Source organism: Engraulis encrasicolus, chromosome 11, assembly GCF_034702125.1.
Source record: "Engraulis encrasicolus isolate BLACKSEA-1 chromosome 11, IST_EnEncr_1.0, whole genome shotgun sequence".
NCBI classification, from domain to species: Eukaryota; Metazoa; Chordata; class Actinopteri; order Clupeiformes; family Engraulidae; genus Engraulis; species Engraulis encrasicolus.
This window is the reverse complement of record NC_085867.1, coordinates 12,772,509-12,797,508: the sequence shown is the minus strand read 5'-3', so window position 1 is coordinate 12,797,508 and position 25,000 is coordinate 12,772,509. Positions and strand designations below refer to the sequence as shown.

The 25,000-nt window shown below is 44.0% G+C and overlaps 3 protein-coding genes across 4 annotated transcripts in view; 2 read left to right on the top strand and 1 right to left on the bottom strand.

The window, feature by feature from the left end:
* gpr107 (G protein-coupled receptor 107) overlaps positions 1 to 6,096 on the top strand; it is a 31,033-nt gene extending 24,937 nt beyond the window's left edge. The window contains exon 18 of the mRNA XM_063209908.1: positions 4,360 to 6,096. Coding sequence (XP_063065978.1) covers positions 4,360 to 4,450 — 91 coding nt within the window. The 3' untranslated portion in view covers positions 4,451 to 6,096. The remainder of the gene's footprint in view (positions 1 to 4,359) is intronic.
* The window catches only part of setx (senataxin), a 1,003,984-nt gene that overhangs the window by 650,116 nt on the left and 328,868 nt on the right, over positions 1 to 25,000 (bottom strand). The gene's annotated exons all lie outside the window — the stretch shown is intronic.
* The window catches only part of ncs1a (neuronal calcium sensor 1a), a 31,181-nt gene continuing 13,009 nt past the window's right edge, over positions 6,829 to 25,000 (top strand). The window contains exons 1-4 of one of the 2 annotated variants that reach the window (XM_063209906.1): positions 6,829 to 6,976; positions 10,803 to 10,837; positions 13,307 to 13,542; positions 23,843 to 23,867. In XM_063209906.1, the coding sequence (XP_063065976.1) occupies positions 13,479 to 13,542; positions 23,843 to 23,867 (89 nt within the window). In that variant the 5' untranslated portion in view covers positions 6,829 to 6,976; positions 10,803 to 10,837; positions 13,307 to 13,478. Of the gene's footprint in view, positions 6,977 to 10,802; positions 10,838 to 11,549; positions 13,543 to 23,842; positions 23,868 to 25,000 lie in introns of both variants that reach the window. The other variant, XM_063209907.1, reaches the window with a different exon arrangement.

Sequence of the window (25,000 nt, the reverse complement as noted above, 5' to 3'; positions counted from 1 at the left end):
CCCCCCAATCTCTCCCAACTCGGCCTTGTTTTTCTCCCTTCTCTCTTTCCCTCTCTTCCCCCTAACTCTCCATCCATCACGCTGAATGGAAACCTACTTTCTCCTGCACTTTTGGGTGTACGCTTGAGCACAACTTTGTAAGGAGGGAAGAGGAGGAGGAGGAGGACGTGTTTAAAAATGAAAAGGAACAAAATGAAGATCTGTTGGAGGAGGGGAAGAAGGAGGAGAACATTCTTTTGTTTCCCCACAGTGGCTTAATTAAAGTAGCTCTTAACGAAAATTAGATAATATTATATTCAATACAAACAATTGTTCGCTAAGACAATTGAGGTAAAATGGGGAGGGAGCTAAGGAATAGATGAAACAGGAATCTGTTGGCCTGGTTTTTGTGAAAAAATGTTGTATTGCTTTTGGCAGTGATTAAGAAATCCTACAGATTTGGAACATATACAGTGAGGAGAATAAGTATTTGATCCCTTGCTGATTTTGTTGGTTTGCCCACTAATAAGGACATGATCATTCTATAATATTAATGATAAAATGTATTCTAATATAGAGAGACAGAATATCAAAAAGAAAATCCAGAAAATGACTTTGAAGAATATATTTTAATTGATTTGTATTCCATTGAGGAAAATAAGTATTTGACCCCTCTAGTCAAAGAAGACAAAATTACTTGGTGGCAAAGCCCTTGTTTTCTCATACAGAGGTCAGATGTTTCTTTCAGTTAATGACAATGTTTGTGGATATATTAGAAAGGATTTTTGTCCGCTTTTCTTTGCAGATCATCTCTAAATCACTTAAGTTGTATGACTGTAGCTTGCCAAATGGGAGCTTCAGTTCCCTTCATAGGATTGGTATAGGGTTAATGTTAGGAAACTGTCTAGGCCACTTCATGACCTTAATATGCTTCTGCTTGAGCTACTCCTTCGTTGCTTGGGCTGTATATTATGGATTATTACCATATTGGGAGGTCAATCCATGACCCACCTTCAGTCTAGTGGTGGTGGGAGAGAGGTTGGCATGCAGAATTGTACGTTTACATGTCTCCTTCCATCCATTTCTTGACGATGTGAAGTTGTCCTGTGTCTTGGCCAGACAAACAACCTCAAAACATAATGTTACCACTTTCATTTATGATGTTGGAGAAGGTGTTGTTCTTGGGATCATAGGCTGCATTTCTCTTCCTCCAAACACATCGAGTTGTGTTAATGCCAAACAGTTTGATTTTGGTGTCATCTGATTCCAGCACCTCCCAATCATATCCTAATCCAGTTTGATGTTCATTGGCAAACCTCAGGTGAGCCTGAACAGGTTCCTTCTGAAGCCGGGGTACCATACATGCACTGCAAGATTTTAATCAGCTGTGGTATCAAGTGTTTCAAATAGTTTTCTTAGTGATTGAGGTCCCAGCTGCCTTGAGATCATTTCCTAGCTCCTCCCATACAGTTTTAAGGTGCTTTATCTCCTTTTTTCTGGTTATTAAATTCCCACAAGGTCAAATCTTCTATGTAACCAGAGACAGGCCTCAGATTGATGATTGATGATAATTTTGTATGTCCTAAAATTGGGAAGAAATGCACCAACAGCTTGCTCTTTAATATTCAGGAGCCCATTTCAGCCTTGTTAAGTTCTAAAATCTTGTCCCTGACATCCTTTGACAGCTTTTTGGTCTGTCCCATGTTGGCGAGTTTAGTTTGATTGATTGACTGATTCTATGGACTGATTCTGCAGAATCAATGTGTCTTTTGTGCAGGTTACTATTAACAGGTGTGTTCAATTCAGATAACAAGTTGATTGGAAGTGCCATTTGATCTGCGGGATCAGAACTCTTAATGGTTGGCAGGGGATCAAATACTTATTTCTCTCAATTAAGTATAAATAAATTATTATATATTCTTTAGAGTTAATTTCTGGATTTTCTTTTTGATATTCTGTCTCTCCATATCAGAATACATATTATCATTAACATTAAAGACTGATCATGTCTTTAATAGTGGGCAAACCAACAAAATCAGCAAGGGATCAAATACTTATTCTCCTCACTGTAGCTGTATTTTTTTCGTTAACACTTCACTTGATGCCAGCGTCATACGCATGACATAAGTGTCATTACAGTGTCATAACACAGTCATGTGTTTATGTGTCATAAACATGTCAATCTCATAAACATTTTATGACTTTGTCATAAAGTGACATTAGGATTTGGTAAAGACAGCCCTATCAATGTGCAAGAGAGTCCTTGTGCACAAGCCCTAAGCAATGCAGGTGCAGGTGTGAGGCAGGAGAAGGTGAATCAATGAACAAAATTCAAGAGACACCGCACACTGTTTACTTTTCTTAACTTTATTTAATCAATGTCACCCCTATCAATGTCAACTTTTCATGACCATAAAACATTTATGACATTGGCATCATGTTTATGACTCGTTAATGACTGTGTCATGACTCTGTTTTTGACACTATTACGACATTATGTCACCCATATGACGCCTGTGTCAAGTAACCTTTTTCCCTACTTTCCTAGTATTCCATTCTGAAAATGTACTGCACGTATAAAACTATTGCCACAATAGAAACTGTTTAGCAGGCAGTGTGATATGCATACTGAATATACTCGCCAATCACAAATAGGGATGCACCGATACCGATACTGGTATCGGGTATCGGCACAGATACTGCTCATTATACTAGTACTCGTACTCGTCAAACACTTGCCGATACCAGGCACGATACTGCTATTACAAGAAACAATGCAAAATCTCGTCACGTTCTGTGGACTTGAAAGCAACATGGAAGACAGTGCCATCTCATTCATTTACTAACATTTAAATCTACATGGAAATGGACAATAAAAAATATCACAGGTGGAAAAAAACAAGGCCATGCATTTATTGTCATTGTATGTTGGTGGTAAAAGGTATCGGTATTGGTACTCGGCATCGGCAAGTGCACATTAATATACTCGTACTTGTATCGGTTTTCAAAAAAGTGGTATTGGTGCATCCCTAATCACAAAAAGCATAATGATGGGACATGTGTCCATCGGTTTGGCCAGGCCAGGTTTTGTCTTTGGGAAGTGAACCATGTCAGTGGACTGCAGACTGCAAACTTGTAATACGTCATGATGGGGGACGCCTCACCAGGTTTTTTGGCCACACATACACAGGTTTTGGTTCCTGGCATGTGAACCATGTCACTACTGACTAGTCACACTAGGGGATAGGCGCCAAACCTCTCACATCCCACTCTGATGCAGCTTGTGTTGAGGGTGAAGTGGAAGGGTGATGAATCTCTGCCACCCATGAACGGAGAGTTTGGTGCGTGTGCGTGCGTGCGTGTTTCTCTCTCTGTGTGAGACATCCCTCTCACCCATTAATGGAGAGGCTTGGTGGGAGCAGCTGTTGTTGAAGGGGTCTGGCAGGAGTCTTGGAGGCAGGCGAGGGAAACAGTGTGTTGCCTGGATGCTGTCCCAGCCAGCCAGCCAGCCAGCGCATCCAGATAGCTAAGGCTTTTCTACTGTATGCAGCATGTGGCTGAAATAGCTGTCTGTGCTCACACACGGACACCAGTGCCAAGATGTCAGTGTTGGGTCAGTGATTCAGAACAGGCTTAAGAAAGCAGCGCTCAACGACCAGAGCTGAAGCATGTTTGAATGTGGGTGTATTTGTGGGTGGCTGGCCTACTTGCCATTACTTCCCCATTATACTTGAACAAACAGGACTTCCAGAAACTCCAGACTGGCTATCAAATGGTCTAAATAGTAATAATGATGAGGTTAAATGTCATTCCAGCCCTTAAGTTTCAACCTTGTAAAGTTGGGTTGAACATACATTGGTATCGGCCCGATTATTGGCTGGAGAATCCCACCCCACCCACCCCCATACACTGACAACAATCTCAGGAGCGTTACCTTCCCAGGAGCAGCAAAATCCCACTTTCTGTTGTCATGTGTGTGATGTTCTAAGATAGAATTTTAGTGGATCAAAGCACACCGAATCACAACTCGTAGATATCAAACATGTTTGATGTCTATTACTCAAAATCGAATGTTAGTACTGACTGCATGTTGACTATTGGAAACATGATTGTCAGTTCTTATTCTCTTCATGCGTGTGTCAAAATCGGATGTCAAGATTATATTATCGAGATAAAGTTTGAATCTGTTCCATGCTATTCCATTTAGCAGAGAAGTTAATCCAACTCAATTAAAATAGACTTTTGTGTTGGGCACAGTACATATAGTACATATTGAGGGTATGTAGTCGTTTTAGTACCGTATGTGTCAATTCAGTATGTATTAAGTATGAAATGCTTATTAATTAATATTTTCTCTGTTTGAAATTCTGATGTGAACAGCATTACCACATCGACTGCCATGGGAGAGGGAGTGAAGAAGATTAAGAAATTTACCAATGGGCCGTCAGATGAGATGGAGAGCGTGGCATGATGGGATATCTCAGAGACGAACACCTCCATACCTGCTGAAGGGGCCCAGAGGCGTTCGGATGTCATGTTGGACACTCCATGGATCAGGGCTCTCTCTCACCTTTCCCCCTACCCCTGTCCCTACAAATCTCTCAGTGGACTCCTGAACCTCCCATGTCTTAAAAAAAAGTGTCCCTCCTCTTATTCCAGTGCTTATGTACAGTCAACCTCTGTAAAAGAGTACAATAATTTTTGGGGATTCCCCAATGAGATACAATTATCTTCCATAGGAACGGTCACTATAGTTACAACAGATATGCTTAGTTGCTGCTTTTTTGTCCCGTAACAACCTGATGTTTAGTTTTTGGTTTTTTTGCCACCTTTTCAATTTTTTTTGCAAATGGATCTCAGATGTTGGTGAAGGCATACTTGCACAGTCAGCTGAACCATATGCACAAATAATATATCCTGAAGGTTACCGGAGGATTTTTTATTATTATTATTATTTTCCTTTTATTTATATATTATTTTTTACTGATGTACTTTCAAAGGAGAGAGTATGTAAAACTGGTTTGGATTAATATGGGATGGTGCAAATAAGACTAGCCCAAACTGCACTGATCTGTACGCGTGTCACTTTTGGGATCAAGTGACAATATAGTGAGTCCTAATGGGGAGAAAGTGTTGCGGTACTCCAGTTGCCCTGATGGGTCCATATTCAAGTGCAACATCTCAACTTTTCTGGTTGAAGACATTGATATTTCTTCTTTTTTTTGTTTTTTACTGTTGTTAAATTTGTTTTACCAGCTTGTGAATATTTATCCACTGCTGTGTGTGATGGCTGTGGTTAATTCTTGTACTTTGAGTTGTTTTTTTTCCTTCCTTGAGATAACATTTACAGGTTATTTGGTAGCACTTTACTCAATGCCTGTGCCATACGTATGACATGACGGTGTCATAACTGTGTTAAAACAGTCAAAGTTCACATTGTTTGGGCTGTCCTTACCATAAACAAAGGTCACCGTGTTAAAAGATGTTTGACATTGACATTATGGCACGTCCATGACTGTGTCACTGTTTTGACACCGTCATGTCATAGCCTACGTATGCTGGCGTCAAGTAAAGTGCTACATTTATATGGGCCTTTGATCATTTATAACACGATTTTTAACAGTATTTTCATGCAAAAAAAGCATTTAATGGCTTTTACGTAATGCTGCCTAATTTGCAAATCTTAGTGCGTTTGGAAAACACTATTTATTCAGTATTAGCTTTTGCAGGTGTTAAATTATTTTTTGGGGTCTTCTGTATAAGAGAATGTTGAATGTACGCCATGGAGTGATGGCCAGAACGTTAATGCTCACATATTTTTTTGGTACAAGAAATATTGCGGGTATGTTGCACTGGAGTGTTGTGTTGCAGCCAAAACTTCATATGGTATCAGCTAGATTGAGCTTCTGCATACTAAGGAAGCAGACTCGCTTGTTCAAGTCAAAACACTGATGTAAGTTTTTGTATATTGTACTGCACATTTTTTTTCAAGCTTCATTTTCAGTTTGTTTCTTATGGAGAAATGAAGTAAAATATTGAAGATTTTTTGTTTTTGTTTTTTTGGAACAGTAATGAAAATGTCTTCTGTTTTATGCATAAAGTTGTTTTTGAAGTGTACTTGGCCTGTTACTACTGTCTTCATTATTGCTGTGAATTGGTCGTTTTCTATGGGTGAGGTGAATACTCCTGAATTAGTTTTGCTTGACTACTCTCATCGTCTCCTGTTGCAGTTGCCATTTGTATGGCAGCAGTAGGCCTATTGGGCCAAGACAGGCAGATAGACTACTGAAGGGAGATTTTTATTTTTTAAATAAGACATTTGGAAAGCCATTTGAGAACTACTGAAAGATATAAGTTGTCATGTCAGGGCGATTGACGTTACAGCAAAGCATGATGAGGCCAACGATATGAATTTATGGAATAGACGTGAGCCATGTAGGTTTGTGAGTGACCCTCTGGGCCAAGTCGTGCCAAATTCGAAATTACATTTACCACTTTTATGGCACATGCACGAGAACACCACCTGTCACGGGGCGACCCAGGGTTTCTTGGAAATAGATGGGATGGGGAAAATTGTGCGTTTGAAATAGATTGCGTTTGAATTAGATTGTCATCTCTGTTTTAAATTAGCCCATAATGTAGAAAGGAAATGAAGCTGAATCATCCCGAACTCAGAGCTGTTGATGGTGGCGGGAAAAGATGGGTGGGGGTAGAGGAGAAGGTGATTCAGCCTCATCATGAACTTTGTCCCCCACTCAGACTGTGTCGACAGGGGGACCTGGTGCTAGAACAAAGACTGTACAAGCCACGAGTGTACTCTGCGCGCGGCTTTAATACCCTTCTGGTTACCTAGCAGCAGACGCGTGCGCCTGGAACGAGAGGCAGGTGACATCTGAACCGCGACGCGTGGCCATTCATTCGATCTCCACCACAGGACAACGGGCTTTGTGAGCTACAAGGGGCAACAATATCCGAATCATCTCTGCATGGGAATACTGTAAGTGTGGTTTTAATGACGAAAAGTTATTTACCGGTATTTCATTCAGTAGGTAGGCTACAACGCACAGTTCATTCATCCAATGCTCGCCTTGAGTGGTTCATAAAATGGTTTATCGAGTGATTCACTCTACGCTAAGTTATTGTTCACTATGAGTATTTTCCATCGTCTTAGATTGTTGAACAGAACTGTTTTTTGATCATTCGCCATCTAGAGCTGTGTTCTGTGCTAAACGGTTCAGGCAGAGGAAGGCACTTTTAATGACAGCTTAACGTTATCCTGCTTGAACCTGCTGAGTGGGCGACTGCGCCATGTAGGATGCACTCCTTTGTCAGTGGGCAGTAAAATGTATCCAATAAATAATTCATTTAAAATATCCCTCTTCAGTGGATTGCCAAAAATGTAGGCTATGGAAGAAGTTGGTTTAGTTTGCGCATTCATATCCAGTGACCTGTCTGTCTCTATTGAAGGTTGCTTGGCTAAGTATCCAAGCCAACTAGGGGTTAGCCCACGACAGAGCTTCCACGTGATGACAATGTAAACACAACATCAAGTTCTCTCAGCAACTGCCTTTGTAGGTTTTACAAGTTGGCAATTCTGGAGATGGGCTATTTGACATTTGCTTTGAGAGAAAAAATCGTATTAGGCCTCCTTTTGAAAACGTGCTGCCATAGGCTTACTAAAACAATTGTTATAGTTTTAGTTTTAGTATAGGATGCACATTTTCAAAAGCATTAATCCAAATGTCACCTACAAGAGATGTGTTGTATAACAGACGGTTAAAGGACCAGTTCAGTCAATTTCAACATGCAGTTGCAATGCTCACACTACCCTGGACTTGTCAGTACCTGAAGGTTTTTTTTTTCTTCTTCAGCCTTTTCCGAGATCTTGGTAATTGTAATGGGGGCAGTGCTTTGTTTACATTTCAAAAAAACATTTTTTTTTATTCCCAAAAAAATCGGAAGGGTTATACAACATCAGCAGACAACTACCAAACAGCGGTACCTTTTGGGAAAATATTTGGAGTAGGCCTATATCAATTTTTTTTCAATGTAAACAAACGCTGCCCCCATTAGAATGCTCATATCTCGGAAAGGGCTTAGCTGAAAAATGTGGCATCACCGGGTACTGACAAGTCAAGGGTAGCGTGAGCAATACAACAGCAGATTGAAATTGACTGAACTGGTCCTTTAATCTGAAATGATGCAGTTGACTTATTAGCCTGATGTTAATTGGGGGCAATCATGTAACAGAGCGCAAGGACGTGTGGTGTTTATAATAGTCTGTGTTTCATTTTCAGCATTTGTTTTTTCGTAACACACTTCTCCTGGGTAAACGTATACTCACATAATTTTTACCTACACACAAGGCCAAGTGGGTTAATTTGCAACCTTTTGGGAGCCTTATTATACCTGACCTACTGCCTGTCCGATAGCTATGCTCTTGAAATGTTGCACACTCCCCACCACACATAGTTTGTCCTACTTAAACCAGGCATGCACAGATCACATCAACAGGGCACGATGACAAATGTCTGTATCGTCCCATTGTGGTGTTCTTGGCTTCTATTTGAGGCGCCACATGGTCATCTGTTATCCTCTTTGGAGACCTGAACAAGCTGCCTTAGTGGATTACTCTAGTCCTATAAATTAGCCCACTTTCTGTAACCAAGCTAATATGCATGGCCCCGTAATGTGCTAATTGCAACCATGCCAGTGCCTGGATGGAAGCGTGGCAGTGATTTGCAAGGTGTGTGTGTGTGGGGGGGGGTTGCCATAGTGTCTCTATGGGGAGGTGCAGATTAGATAACAGGTGGCCTCCTAGTGACCGAATGCCTGGTGAGGGAAGGGAGGGAGGAAGCATCAGCATCCCGTCGGCTGAATGTCAGAGATACACAGGGCTGTCGTTAATGACAGGGGCCTATAGATACACAGGGCTGTCGTTAATAACAGGGCCCTATAGGCCAGTGAATTTCAAAGTGGAGGCCGGGGACCCCTAGGGGGGACGCAGCAAGTGGGCCAGAAAGGTATAGCTAGACAAAATAAATAATTGAATGAATTTAATCACTAACATACACCTGAATCTGAATTCCTGAATTTCCCCCTGGGGATCAATAAAGTTACTCTACTACTCTACTACTCTACTACCAGAAATGAGCGAAACAATATTCCTATTGTTAAGAACTGATAATCTATTGTATCTTTGCACATTATCACTATTACCATTGTTGTTTCATGCATCCCAGTGCTGCACTGACTCACCGACCTAGATTAGGGATTTGAAAAGCAGAGCACAGCAAAGAAAAATGGTGTGGCACAACCCATGTAAGGAGGGCCTTTTCTGCAATCTACCAGTATATAGGGGGCCTCGTTATGATAAAGGTTGGGAACCCCTGGCCTAGGCATTGGGCATAAGTGTCAGAGATACAGGGCCGTCATTAATGACAGGAACCTAGGCATTAGGGCATAAGTGAGTGCAGACAAGAATCATGTCTGCGGATAAAGGAGCTGAGGTTTAGCTTTGTAGTCGCGCAGCGTATTGGCCACCTGGCTCTGTGTTGATCCTTGTGGTGGGCCCATGTAAAGTGGAGCAGTACAGTAATCATGATTGTGTGGGATCACATGATCACTATCAGGGAAGCTGGCAGGGGGGAGACAAAGGGGTCAGTTGTCCCAGGCCCAGGGAAAAGGGGGCCCCAGAATTGGGTCCTCATTGCACTATATTTACAGGGTTGGGGGTGGGGTGGGTGACTTTCAGATGATTTTGTCCTGGCCCGGCTAAAGCTGTCAGCAAGCATGATCACAAGGGCTGCTAAATGGTTTGGGATGGATGGGATATCACTAAAGTTAATTTGATGACTGACAGAGCCGGTGCAATTGTTTTAGAAGTGGCAGCACGTTGCTGCAGCCAATGACACGATGATCCGTGATCACCTTGACAAAAGGGGTTATCCATTTCAATCTCGTTCATTTGCCTCTAAATCATAAGTCCTCGTGTGACCCGGAGAGAAATTTTTTTTCCCCTCTCATTGATCCCCTGCCAACAGTTTCTCTCGGTTGTCCTCTGCTGGGGTATGTGCTGCTGAAGCTCGTCCAATGACAAAGACAGACAGACTGCAGTCCCAACATCACTATGTTACTGTGGCAAAGAAGCAAAAAAAAAAAATAACACGTCATCATTATCTGTCTATTTCGAGCATGTGTAAATGCATGCAGGAGAGACATGCAATTATGATATTAGTAATGACCTATTTATTGAGTAAAAATATAAGATAAGATATTGGCCCTGTTATGAATGTGGTATTGCCAAAATGGCAATGACCAAGTCGTAATATATATCTAAAGACTCTGTGTAATGTCGTAGTAGTGTAGTACTATGGCAGTAAAGTCTCTTCAACAACTATTACAGCATTCCACTGGTTGAACGGTGGAACAGGGTTTTACACGATTTTACACGAGTTGAGGTTCTATGGAAAAGGAACCTTCTGTTGTCATGGCTAAATGCTTTTGAGAACATTGAGAACACATTTGGTGTAATGGATCACTGTAGTTTGATTGAATAGTTTGATAAAATATTCATTTTTCTTAATATATTGAGATATAGTGAAGTATTATTGAGATATATTGAGGTTGAGATGATATATTGACACAGCGTCATGGGGATTTGTTGTAGCCTATCAGTCCTACAGGAAGACCAAACCAGAAAAGGCACAAAGGTGCTTTTGTCACTAGTATAGTGTGATTTATTTACCATTAGTCTTTTACTTGTACCAAATTTCTGTCCTCATTTCTTTGATTTATGTGTTTTGTTTTTATCTTTTTTGCAGGTCACTACCTTTTCCCCCAAAAGTTTAAAATTAAGGTAAGGCTATTGGCTATGTCCTTGAGATGAAATGCGTGCAATTGGTATGCATGAATATGTGTTTGTCGCAGGTGTATCGCTCAGGCTTAGCTGAGGGCCCTCCTTGTGTTTATGTGATAAAGCTTGTTGGGGTGTGATAAGCAGGTCAGTGCAGAGCTATCTCTCTCTCACGCTCTCAAACCGCAGCCCTCCCTGACAGTCTCTCTCTTTCTGTCTCTCTGTGTCTCGGTCTATCTCATTCTCTGTCCGAATCTCTCTCTCTCTCTCTCTCTCTCTCTCTCTCTCTCTCTCTCTCTCTGCATCTCTCTCTCTCTCTCTCTCTCTCTCTCTCTCTCTGCATCTCTCTCTTTCTCTCTCTCTCTCTCTCTCGCTCCCTCTCTCCCTCTCCCTCTCTCTCCCCTTTACTCAACAGCAGTGCAAATGTTGACAGTTGGAAGTGCTTTCTTTTTTGCCGGATAAAACAGAATAGTAACGGTATGGACATGTATGCCTCCCAGGCAGAGGGAAAATAATATTCATTTCGGGAACATTTCCATTATATAAATGTCTAGATGCCATGCTCATTTTCACAACCCACTTTTTACCCAAAGAAAACTTACAATGATAGGTAGAGGATGTCTTAAAAAAGGAGACTTTTCTGTCCTTTGATCCCCGATTTCTTATCTCCCCTCTCTCCCCTTTTCTCCCTTTCCTTTCCCCTGGTTCATTTCAGCTCTCTCCTCTATCTGTCTCTGAGGGGGCTGATAAGACAGCGTTTGGTGAAGGGCACTCTGAATCAATCGTAGGAAAAGCTGTCTGCCTAACCCTCCTTTTGTGAAGACACGGCTATAATTCTCAACCCCCCCACCCCAAGAAGAAAGTGTCTTCAAATAGAGATACAGCCACAACGCAAGAAAGATTGCACACACTTTTACCGACACTTGTAGCAAAAGCAGTCTCCTTTTGTAAAGACGCGGCTATAATTCAGCATCCCCTGCCCCAAAAAAAGAAGAAAAGAAGAAGAATTCAAACAGAGATACAGTGACAACGCATGAAACAGTGCCAACACTTCTAACAAAACCCCCAGGAGATGTATATGGGAACAGTCTATGGTTTTTGTTAGTTTGAAAAATAGATAAGTGCACTTTTTTTTCTCATCTCGGCAGTCTGTCTTATGAGTGTTGCGGAGCGGGGACTTCTACTTTGCATTTAAAGGGATTCCTTATGGGTAGACGGGCTGTCATTTTTCATGCATCTCTTTTGATGTATTTTTCAGTAGCTTGTGCATATTTACCCAGTGTTTGTACATCAAGCTGCTGACACACTTTTCGATCAAGACGGAAAACCTCCAAGGGGCTTGTTGGGATCCATGGAGGTTAAGTGCTTGCTGCTTAAAAAAGCATGTTACACTTTAGGTTTTTAAGTAATTTGTCCAACCCCAAGTCAAGGAGAGGGTAAAGTCTAGCTGTAGAAAAGGAGAGAAATAGAGAAAAAAAATAGAGAAAGCAAGACAGAGAAAAAGAGAGACTTAAAAAAACATCCTAGTCTTAAGCCTTTTAAGTCATTTGTCCAACCACAGGCAGAAGAAATTCTAAGAGGAGAAAAGGGAACAGGGAAATAGAAAAACGGAGAAAGAGAGCAACAGAGAGAGAGAGCGAGCGCGAGAGAGAGAGACAGAGAGAAAGAGAGAGCAATAGGAGTGGCTTCTGTTGCCAAGGACAACGGTATCAACACGTCGCGTGGTCACAACACAGACCCACCCACACAGACACACGCTCTCTCCCTCACACGCTGAAAGGGGCACGACGGTGTGAGGACTGAGGAGCGCTCCCCATTTTCTAGCACTGGCAGCCGGGCACACAAATTGCCCCGACTCCCCATCAACCCAGCGGGCAGATTCCAGACAGATGGGAGTGCGTCCCTCCACCACCACCACCACCACCACCACCATCTCAGTCACCACCACTACCACCAGAAGCTCTTCTTTCTTCCCTCCTCCTCCTCCTCTTCCTCCTCCTCTTCCTCTTCCTTTTTCTCCTCCCGGGCTGGAGAAGTGATCCCACAGCGCAGCGTCTTTTCCGCTGAGGACCCGGAGCCAGGGCCGTGTGGGACGTAAAGGGAAGCGTTTGGGAAGCGCTCGGGAAGCGAGGACACGACTGAACGGATTACTGCTCATCCTTCACTCGCTCTCTCTCTCTCTCACACACTCGCTCTCTCTCCAGTCTCCCGGCAGCAAAGAGCGGAGTGGAGAGGCACACGCCAGAGGGGACAAAAGGAGGAGATCCAGTCAAGCACTAGTGCCACAGCAATCACACTCTCCTCCCTTACTCTTTCGCTTTCCTGTATTGTGGTTCTGGGACTTTTTCCACCCCTTTTCTCCTTTCTTTCTTTTCTTTTCCAGTTCTTTTTTCATTGACTGCTCTCTCTTTCTCTCTTTCTCTCTCTCTCGCTCTCTCTCTCTCTCTCTCTCCCTCTCTCTTTTGACATCAGTGTCTGGAGGAAGAGTAAGGACTTGGCAAAGCTCCCCGTGCCTGCCTGCCTGCCTGCCTGCCTTTTTAAAAATAAATAAATGGCCCCTGAGGTGGGTACAAGAGAAGTGCTTTAGGCAGAGTGAAAGAGAGTGAGAGGAAGAGAGACAGACGTTTTGAGTGCCAAAAAAGTCATGGGGAAGTCCAACAGCAAACTGAAGCCCGAAGTGGTTGAGGAGCTGACCAGGAAAACCTACTGTGAGTACCACCTTTTTCTTCTTCTTCTCTCTCTGTGAGTCCATCCCAAAATATCTTGCTCTCCTTTTCCTACACTCTTTCAATCAGCCTCTGTATCCCTTGACTTTGTACATACTTTATTCATAATTTGTTATGCAATGCAGGAATGTTGTTCCGAGACGCCTGCTCCTGTACCCTCCGCCTCCGTCTTTTCCTTGGAGAGAGAATCAATCTTATGTGATTAGCCCGAGTTAGTCTTGTAGAGGAGGGTGTAGGGATAATTGCCTACCCCTGGAGGTGCCGAAGTTTCAAAGTGTTCTCTCTCTCTCCAACAACATCCTAATTTGATCATCGCTAATGAGCGTCTGTGTCAGTGATTTAAACGACTTTGTTTTAGGGATCGCCAAGGGGTCAACTACGCTTCAGCGCCCGAAGGGGCCCTTAGGTAGAGAGGCAAATTAGGCTCTTTGAGATGAACATAAATCTTATCGTTGTGCAGAAATGTACGGGTCAATTGATAATTGACCATTGACTGAACAAATCAATGTTTGTTGGTGGATGTATGGGAAAGCAATGGTGTTTGTTGTTAAGAGACTACGTCTTCAGATGACTGCTTCTGGAGATGGACTGGCTCTGATTAGACTAGGAATAGCCTAGTCAGTCTAGCAGACAGTTATAAATGAGGCTGCTGATTCAAAATCAACTGGGAGCCATTCTGGGTGTGTCTTTGCGTTCTATGTTATGCTTTGGAAGCTTTTGATCGTGTAAAATGGTAAAAAACTAGTATCTGGATTTAGCAGCTTCTGTCAATGTTTCCTTTATGAGACAGCTGTTTGCTGACATTAAATAACTAATTTAGTAAGTATCTACCAATGCTCGCGTTTTAAGGTATCCCTTGTACCATTTGAACACTGAATTTGGAAATAAATTCCTTTTACAGTTACTTCTCCTGAAGTGACTCCTTCACCGTGGCAACACAAACATGCATGCCATGGAGCAAAGTTCAGTGGGCGGTGATTAACGATTTACATCCTTGTCACAAAAGCACTATGAAAACAATATAAATCACACCATACTCTAAGCTACTGGTGTAATATCTGATTTAAAAGGTAGGCTAATTTACTAATCATCCTCATTATAAGGCTATCATGAAAAAGGAATTTTCCACATCATTGAGTGAAACATATTCCATAATCTTCACAAAGAGGCAGATTTGGTGGAACAGAGAAAAAAAGACAAGAATTTGTATTTGAAGCCCCAAGCCTGACTGGAAGAAATCTTTATGTAAAAATCCATGTACTCTACGCGCTGTATAATCACCCTCTCAAGCTATGGGCTTGAAGATAAGAGAGGGTTTTTTTGTTCTTTTTTAACAGTGATACGCCTGACTAGGTGTCACTTCTAGGATGTCTGTAGAGTCCCAGGATAAGAATCCTCTTATCATCCAGCCTTGCAGATGATAAACGGCATGATGAAAAGCATCTCCCCATCAGCACAGTAATCCAACAGGGGCACCCTCAGCAGACATGAATGAACATGTCACACCGGTGATTGGTGTACAGGCGTCCTCCTGCGCTACACCCAGCTCTGTGGAGACAGGGTGCTATGTGTAAGGGGGAGTGGGGAACGAGATGGGGGTACTTTTCTCCTTTACACCTTGGCTAGACCTGACGAAGACCATGTGAGGTCGTTGAAACGTTGAGTTAGTAAATAGTGAGCAGCAACAGTGTGCACATTTTTTTTTTCTGTGGAGGCAGGGTGCTATTCAGAGTGTGATTTGTAAGAGGATGGGGAGGAGGATGGGGGATTTTGTCCGCCTTCACTACACCTGGCGAAGCGCATGCGAGGTTGTAACATTGCATTAATAAAACTGAGAGCAACGACAGTGTGCAGATTTTTATTCTGTCATTTTTGAGTACTTTTTTGATTTTGTATTACTGTGGTTTTGTTTTGGACAAGTATCGAGCAAATAAACAGAATTGGAATTCTCCAGCACCTGTTAAATTGGATCTGTGTGCATTCTGATCGCTACTTTTGGGATTTCCCTCCTTTGTTTTTTTAAGATCCCCACACCTCTGCTACATTTTTAAAAATCTTTAATGGCTATTCATGAAACTCGATTGTTGGGCACCGTTATTTCTGAACACTGATGTCGCTTAACCATTTGTGTGCCACTAGAGCCTCTGTTATAGCTATACTAATGACCAAGTCTTAATCTTAAAGATTACATCTTTTACCTAAGACTGTCTAATATCATAGTGTTGTTGTGATTTAGGGTCCATAGCACAAAGAGGCTACAATCATCCCTTAAAATCAGCAATTAGAAATAAAAAAAACATCTCCCCATCTGTTTTTTTGTGGGGGAGTGGATCACACCCTGCATGAAGGGGATGTGGGTGTGAGTGTATGAGGGAGGGGGGCGAAGGAAACTTGGAAAGTGCTCCATCATTCTGGATGAGGATGCAGTGTGAAGTCCCGTGAAGCTGTGGGTGGGATGGGTTGTGGGTCTCTCTCTGTCTCTCTCTCTGTCTCTGTGTCTGTCTCTCTCTCTCTCTCTCTCTCTCTCTCTCTCTCTCTCTCTCTCTCTCTCTCTCTCTCTCTCTCTCTCTCTCTCTCTCTCTCTCTCTCTCTCTCTCTGCCAAGGGAGAGATATGCTATCACATTTCCTCCTCACAGAGGGACCCCTCACTGAGCATGTCTTAATTACAAGTGTGTGTGTGTGTGTGTGTGTGTGTGCGCGCGCACTGCACACATGAGTATAGAAGGAGGAATGGGAGAGAGAGTGTAAGAGAGTGTGTCTGTGTTTGCATTTGTGCACTGCTTGCATGTGTGTGTGTGTGTGTGTGTGTGTGTGTGTGTGTGTGTGTGTGTGTGTGTGTGTGTGTGTGTGTGTGTGTGTGTGTGTGTGTGTGTGTGTGTGTGTGTGTGTTTTTAAGTAGAACTGCTGGATGTTGCATGCGTTTTTTGTGTGTGTCAGTGCACGGGTGTGTTGTAGTATATCCAGGTGTGAGCTTACACACGCACGCACACACACACTGACTACTTCACACACGCATGAGTGTGGCGGCACAAATGTCACGTAACACGTGGGTATTTAAGACATCAGCCAACTCACAGCCTCAACATCAAAAGCCCTCGAGGCAGCAGCCAGACTTGGAAGAAAAATTAATAACATCCGAGGAAGCGAAGCCTTTTAGGAAGAAGAAAAATACTACCAAACACTTCCACTCTAATCAACTCAGCTGGAAAAGATGTCTAAATGTTTTGCAGCAACTCCCTGGATGTTTTATTTATTAATTTTGGTGGAAAAAAGTATCTCTCTCTCCCCCCACACTGTCTCTTAGCGTGACTTAGTATGTATATATTAGGCTGAGTATCTTCACCTCTCTCTCTCTCTCTCTCTCTCTCTCTCTCTCTCTCTCTCTCTCTCTCTCTCTCTCTCTCTCTCTCTCTCTCCCTCTCTGCCTCTCTCTGCGTGTGTGTGTATTTGTTTTTCTTTCTGAGCGTTCCAGAGGTTGAGTCTAATGCAGCCCTTGGCAGTGCCAGCAGCCTCTCATCTCCTCTCTACCCCTCTCCTCTCATCTCCTCTTCCCCCCTCTTCTCTCCTCTCCTCTCCTCTCCCCTCCTCCCCCCCCTCTCTCCTCTCCTCTCCTCTCCCCTCCTTCCCCCCTCTCTACTCCTCCCTCTCCTCTCCCCTCCTCCCCCCCCTCTCTACTCCTCCCTCTCCTCTCCTCTCCTCTCCCCTCCCTTCCCATCTTCTTCTCTCTATTCCTCTCCTCTCCTCTCTATTCCTCCCCTCCTCTCTCCTCCTTCCCCACTCTCCTCCCCTCCTGTCCCCTCCCCTCCCTTCCTCTCCTCTCTACTTCTCCCCTCCTCTCCTCTCCTGTCCTCTACACGTGTCCCTTCCCTCTACTTTGATCTGGTCTTCTTTTCTCCTTTCCTCCCCCCACGTCTCTCCTTTTGCCCCTTCCTCTACTTTCCTCCTTGGTCTCTTCTCTTCTCTTCTCTTCTCTTCTCTTCTCTTCTCTTCTCTTCTCTTCTCTTCTCTTCTCTTCTCTTCTCTTCTCCTCCTCTCCTCTCTATTCGTCGCGCGTCTCCCTTCCTCATCTCTCCTCTACTCTCTTCTCCTCTCCTCGACTCTTCTCTTCTCCTCTCTTCTCCTTTCCTCTCTTCTCCTGCCCTCTTCTCTTGTCTCCTCTCCTCTCTTCTACCCCCCCCTCTCTACTCCCCCCATCTCTTCTCCTCTCCTCTTCTTGTGTGCGCCAGGCTCCAGTGGGGAGTGGAGAGCTGTCACTGATGGGTGCTGGGAAATTACAGTGTAGTGGTGGTGGCAGAGGCAGCAGCGATGGCGGTGGCGGCGGTGGTGGCGGTGGCGTTGGCAGTGGGATTGTTTCTGGAGGAAAGCGGGAGCAGCCATGCTTGTTTGACAAGCAGGCACGAGGCTTTGTGCCACCTCCGCAGCTTTGTCTGGATGTTGCTGTTCGTGTCAGTGATGGTGGTGGTTCCTGAATGCTCCTTGTTTTGTCATCGTAAAAACTCACCCAAACACCCCACACTTCTCCCGCACCCCAGCCCCCACACCACACATACACTTCTTGGGGTACAGTCAGTGTTTGTGTGAGCTGCCTCCCCGGCTGAATCCTTGGGTTGGAACCCAGTGGTGAGGGAATGAATTTGTTCTGGCATTGTTCAGTGGAGCGGTAGCTTTGTGTGACACAATATTTTTTCCTGTGAGTCAGATGTACTACTGTATATAGGCACAAGTCACAGACACACAAATGTTTGCCACACACACACACACACACACACACACACACACACACACACACACACACACACACACACACACACACACACACACACACACACACACACACACACTAGTTTTTCAGTGGACCATGCACATACAACCACAAAAAGACACTTTGATGCAGAAGGATATGGCATAAATGGCCACTGTTATCAACCTGGTCTCATTTATATATACCCAGGGCACTGCACACATATACGGTACAGGAAAGCACACTGTACACCCTCTGTCACACACACACACACACATACAAAACCAAGCTGTTGGCTGCCACTCGACACTCAATTGTCTTTTCAGTGTGCTGCGGCCCCCTCGCTCTCATTCATTATCTCTCTCTCCTTCTCTCGTTCGCTGCCCACCCCTCTCTGCATCCCTCTCTCGATTTTTCTCCTTTGTTCGTCACCAATCCTCTGGCACTCACTCTCACTCCTTCTCTCCCTTTCTTTCTGTCTACCTCGTCTCTCTCACTCTCTCTCTCTTTCTCTCCTTCTCTCTCTTTCACTCCCTCCCGCTCTCTTTCTTTCTTCCTCGCTCTCTCTCTCCCTCTCTCTCCTCTTCCTCTCCCGCTGCTCCTCTCCGCCCTTCCCACTTCTCCTCCCACCTCTTGCCCTCCCCTGTTTCTCCTGATTGCAGCTTGTCTGTTGTTACTTCTCATTATCTGTCTTTTCTCACTCTATCATTTCTCTCTTTTTCTCTCTGCCTTCCCCCCTCTTCCCCTTTCTCCATCCTCCTTTATCTCCCTGTTACACACCACACACACATCACACATTCTCTCTCTCTCTCTCTCTCTCTCTCTCTCTCTCTCTCTCTCTCTCTCTCTCTCTCTCTCTCTCCTGTATCTTTGTTTTCCCGCTGTTCGTCCTTTGCCCTTGTCTGTCTCTGTCCTCCTCTCCTCCTCCTCCTCTGCATGCTTGTCCAAATTTAACCTCCGACGCCTTGTTGTAATCGATCCATTTGTCTCACAGACTGACAGATGCCACTGCCTAGACTGGAATAAGAGGATAATATGCTTTTACTCATGCAGAACTCAACCCCTCTCCCCCCTTCTGTGTGTGTGTGTGTGTGTGTGTGTGTGTGTGTGTGTGTGTGTGTGTGTGTGTGTGTGTGTGTGTGTGTGTGTGTCTCTCTCTCTCTCTCTCTCTCTCTCTCTCTCTCTCTCTCTCTCTCTCTCTCTCTCTCTCTCTCTCTCTCTCTCTCTCTCTCTCTCTCGTCATCCCTTGCTCCCTCTCCTATATGCAGACCCACATCTCACAGGAGCACTTTGCGGAGAAATCTGCATTTCACTCATTTCAATGCATAAATTGCAGCCTGTAGATTTGTGCACCCACTCAATTTAATGAGCTGCAAATTGAGTTAATATTTCTCATAAATATTTTGTTTTCCCGCTTGTGTTCCTTTCCAATTTTTTGCATTCCTGTTTTAGAAAAAGCCACATACAGTAGAAAGCCTCATAAAATGAAAATAAAAGAGCTTTCCATTTTTCCCCTCCTCTCCACTGTTCTATTTTTTTTCCGTTTCTTGACACACTCATGGTCTTTGGTCGCCATGGAGATCTCCTCCACTCAAAAGCAAGCCAAGAAGAAAGACGTTAGACGAGAGAGCCGCTGTCAGAAAAAAATGCTTTTCTGCCCTCTTTCAGGTGCTAGTGACCCAACCGAGCCTCTCCTCTCAATGGCTCTGGCATTTTTCAGAATAGAAACAGTTTTTTTAAAGGGAAAAAAAACGTGTTTTTCCTGCAGAAACCCCTTGACCTCGCTATGAATAGCCGTGTCAGTTTGCATATCTTACTGCCATCTTGGTTCCTGTAACCACACATTTCTTGGTGTTTTTGGTACTTATGGAGGCGTAGAAGAATAACTAATAGGCGTAAAAAAATAAAATAATGGCTTGTTGGGAGCAAACAGAAAAAGGGTTCATGGTCATTTCAGGTATCTCCTGAGGCGGTCTCTGATATTTCAAAATGCAATTTGCCCATTCGGAACATTGTTTTTTATGAGAAAATCAAATTCAGATCTGAACAAAAATGTAATTTCTTTGTTATGTTTGTACCGTATTCTGTGCTACTCTCTGACCCAGAACTTGTCGTGCTTGGCATCCATCCAGTTGAAATGGTTGGTTCATCAAATTATGCAGCGCCGTATGCTGTGTGGGCACTAATGGCCCTCTAGTCCACCGCATCTTTGGTCATTACCCAGCATATAGTCCCACTGTGTGTGTGTGTGTGTGTGTGTGTGTGTGTGTGTGTGTGTGTGTGTGTGTGTGTTTGCATGTGTGTGGTGTGGTGAGTGCATTTGTGTGTTGATGTGGATATGCCTCAGTAAATGCTCATCAGATGAGAATAGGACAGCCACCGATGTGTAATATACTCTAATGTCTTCAACATTAACTAGCGGAGGTATTGATTCTTACGGACAACAGCCCGTTGCAGCTAGTTTATAGTTCAGGGCTGTAACTCTTATCTACACAATTTCCCCAATGCCCCTCCATCCCCATCCTCTTATCACACCCCTCTGTCTTTTCGCCCTGTTGAAGGCTATTTGTTTGTGTCTCTCCCTTGTGCCTCCATGTATTCACTTCCTTTCGTTCCACCACTCTTCCCTGCCTCCTCCTCCTCCACTTCTTTCAGCCCTCCCTAACCTCCTCCTCCTCCGCTCTTCCCCGACTCGTCCTCCTCCACTTCTTTCAGCCCTCCCCAACCTCCTCCTCCTCCGCTCTTCCCCGACTCGTCCTCCTCCACTTCTTTCAGCCCTCCCCAACCTTCTCCTCCTCCACTCTTCCCTGCCTCCTCCTCCTCCACTTCTTTCAGCCCTCCCTAACCTCCTCCTCCTCCACCTCCACCTCCACCTCTACCTCCACATGCTCCTTTATGTCTGCTCCTTGGCACTTCCCCGTCCTCTCTTCTCCTCCTCCTCTCCCTCCACCTCCCCATCTCCCCCCTCAGCCTCCTGCTCCACCTCCACAGACTCCTTGATGTCCTCTTCTCCTCCTCCACCTCCACCTCCACCTCCTCCTCATCCTGCTCTCCACTTCTCCTCCTCGTCCTCTTCCTCCTCCTCCCCCAATCCACCTGCTCCTCTGCAGTCTTTTCTTCTGTTCTCCTCCACCTCTCCTTCCATTTTTCACCAAGCGTGACGGCAGCATTGCTGCTGCCTCGCCCACTCTGCTTTGTGTAGCCTTCTCCTTCTTCCCATGTGGATACACACGGCTGGCCACAGCTCAATACCATCAACCTGAAAGCAGGGAAGGTGTGTGTGTGTGTGTGTGTGTGTGTGTGTGTGTGTGTGTGTGTGTGTGTGTGTGTGTGTGTGTGTGTGTGTGTGTGTGTGTGTGTGTGTGTGTGTGTGTGTGCGTGCGTATGTGTGGGTGTGGGTGTGTGTGTGTGTGTGTGTGTGTGTGTGCGCACGCGTGTGTACGTGCGTGTGTATGTGTATGTATGATGGTAGAGGTGGCGTTGGGAGATGTTGTGTTAGACAGACAGGGGAACATTCAGGAGAGTGATGACTGGTTAAACAGCTTGCCGTGTACTGGAAGTCGAATTCATGTCATGTCAAGTGTGTCAAGGCCCTGTAATATCTCTCCAGTTTGAGGCCGTGTAGTATAGTGTGATGCCATGTAGTATCTGTCCAATGTGAGGCTGTGTATGCTGTAGGGCTGTAACGATACACTCAACTCACGATTCGGTTTGTATCACGATTCATGACCTACGGTTCGATACACCCCACGATTTCACATTTGCCAACATTATAAACTTTATGAATAAAAACGATAGTTTATAGGTAGAATAGGTTACAAGAGGCTACTAATACTTTTAGAAAAGTTTCTATATAATAATGATTATGCTTGGAAGCACTATGTTTTCTGGGCTGATGGGTATCAAAACGTTAAAAGGGCGTATCACGATACTGCCTCCTTATATCGCGATACAGTATCGTGACTCTGTGTATCACGATTTCTCGGTTCGGTACAAAATCGTTACAGCCCTAGTATGCTGCATGTCAGGTTTAAGGCAGTGATTCCGAACATGGGCGCCAGCGCCAGTCAGTGTAGAACCTTTACTGATTCCAAACCAAGTCTACACTGTACAGTACGTGAGAAAATGTAATAATAACAAATGTAAGTTATCTATGGAGCATAGTCACATTGGGAAAGAGGGTGAGGGGGGTACTCGTGTTATGGAGTATGTCAGAGAAAGTTTGGCAAACACTGCTCTAACCCCAAACACCGGTTGCTGGTGTGCCTGCATGTGTGCGTGCGTGTGTGCGTGTCTGTGTGTGTGAGTTGTCACTGGCACGCCCTCACTTCTCATCAAGTAGCAGTCTATAAAAAGACAATTAGGGATGAAGTCGATTAGAGGGAAAGGGTGAAAACACCAGTCATTTATAATGTGGTACGTGGTGGTAAAAGGACTGCATTTTGTAAACCGCACACTGCAAACAGAGTTTTAATTTTTAATGTGATGCCTGTTAAATGGACAGCATTCACACACCGCAGAGTACCCAAAGGATTTTGCCTTGAATGTCTCACATTCACCCATTCACAAGCTGTCTGCAAAGGCACAAGCACGCTGTGGACATTTCTCAAAGTGAAGTGTTCTAGCCTTAGTAGGATGAGTAACACCCATTTTTCACGGATTTCTCCAAAGAGTATCCAATAACTATCTAAGTGTAGTTTGGATACTCCTTGGTGAAATCTGCAAAAAATAGCTAGGACACTTCACTTTAAGAAATACCCTGTAATCAGAACGGGAGTTCAGTGCTCAAGGACACTTTGACCTTGCCAGGGCCAAGGGCCGACAAACTGGATTGAGAAAGTAAAATTCCTGCCAGGTAGTCCGTCTGCCTGTACTGTGAACAGGCGATTTCACTAATTATCTCCTGTGCCTGGCTGAGGGGGGTTTCATAATCAGGATCAGCCTTTTCATTGAATTGGCGAGACTAGAGCAAATAATATGGCAGGGTTTTTACTTTCTGAACCCAGGAACCCGGGTCTGTCCCTGGCCAGCAGAAAGTGGACTCAAACCAGTAACTTAATTGGTTGTTGACGACTATCTACCGAGCCGCTGTCCTATCGCCTCAGTTTTCTATTTGTACCCTCATAACACGCACCTTTTCACTAGTGGTATACTTAACTATTGGTTGAAGAAACTTAACTACCATAGTACTACACTACTATGACATGACACTGAGTCTATAGTAATAGAAATACAACGGGGTCATTGCAATTCTGGTAACAGCTAATCAAGTTCCGTGTCTTTATGGGCTGGGTTTTTTGGTTTTTTTTGCCTCTCCTCAGAGCACATAGTTTACCATTATGAATGATTTTGCGTTGGGTAGAACTAGCTACAAAGTTAGCAATAAATTAACCACAATTCACTCATTGCCCCTGGACTTCCACTTTCTTGCTTTTAAAGCTGTCGGTTCCTCTGCATTTCTCATCTACCTACATGTAAATGCTGTGCTGTAATGGTTTCACTGTGCCACGCTTAGACATTTCTTCTCTGTTTCTCCACAGTCACAGAAAAAGAAGTACAACAGTGGTAAGTGCTGTTTTCCTTTCCTTCCTTCCTCCTCTCTGTGTTTTCATCTATCTCATTTCTTCTCATGTTTTGATAATTGGGTGAACAAGCTTCTGTAATCTGTCTTAAAATGCTTCAGAGGCCATAAAACATGAATTTTCACTTCTGCTTCAATGCACCCATTTAGTCAACTGAATCAACTGCCTTCATACAGTACTGCTGAGCTGACTGCATAATTGGCCATATTAAGCTGCAACAGACCATATGCTCAATCACACGGCACTGAAAATAGATCTGGAACAAAAAGAACAAATTGAAGTTCCTACCTGACACTTGCTTTGCTCAGTAAGAATAAAAGTATAGACTTTTTAAGAGGTTTTTTTTAGACTACTAAGAGATAGACTTGAAGTTGTCATGGCTTGTTTTTTTCCATTAATTTTGTGATGGTCTCCAGCAGAAATAAATGCCCCCTGAGTCACTTGTCAGAGCTGAATGATTAAAAAATGATTTAGTTCTCCTGTTGTAGACTTCTGTGTGTTTCCATGGAGGATGAGCAGCTGGAGCAGGGCAGTGTTTTGGATGTGCTAGCTAGTTTCAGGCCTAAGTCACTTCAAGTGCATTTACTGTATTCCCGTGTTTGTTCTGTCTGCTTTCTTTCATTGACTAATGGTGGCAATGGAGGTTGAAAAACATTTTCACATGCACCATACTCATGCCAACTCGGAAATCACCAATTGTATGTCAAAAAGTGAGGACTCCATCAAGTAGCAGGGTTTTTTGATTAATGGCCAATCAATGACGCGGATAGGAATAAAGTGAGGAGAGCGGGTACCCCTCTCTGCTGCTTTACCAAACTATGGGCTGCTTCTTACACAGCTTCTACTTCTACCCTCCTGCATTCTGCATTCTGCATTCACTTCAAAACACACACACACACACACACACACACACACACACACACACACACACATGCACACGCACATGCACATGCACATGCACACACACATACCCCCTCTCTCTCTCTGTCTCTCTCTCTCTCTCTCTCTCTCTCTCTCTCTCTCTCTCTCTCTCTCTCTCTCTCTGTCTCTCTCTCTCTCACTCACTCACTCACTCACTCACTCACTCACTCACGCACACACACACACACACACACA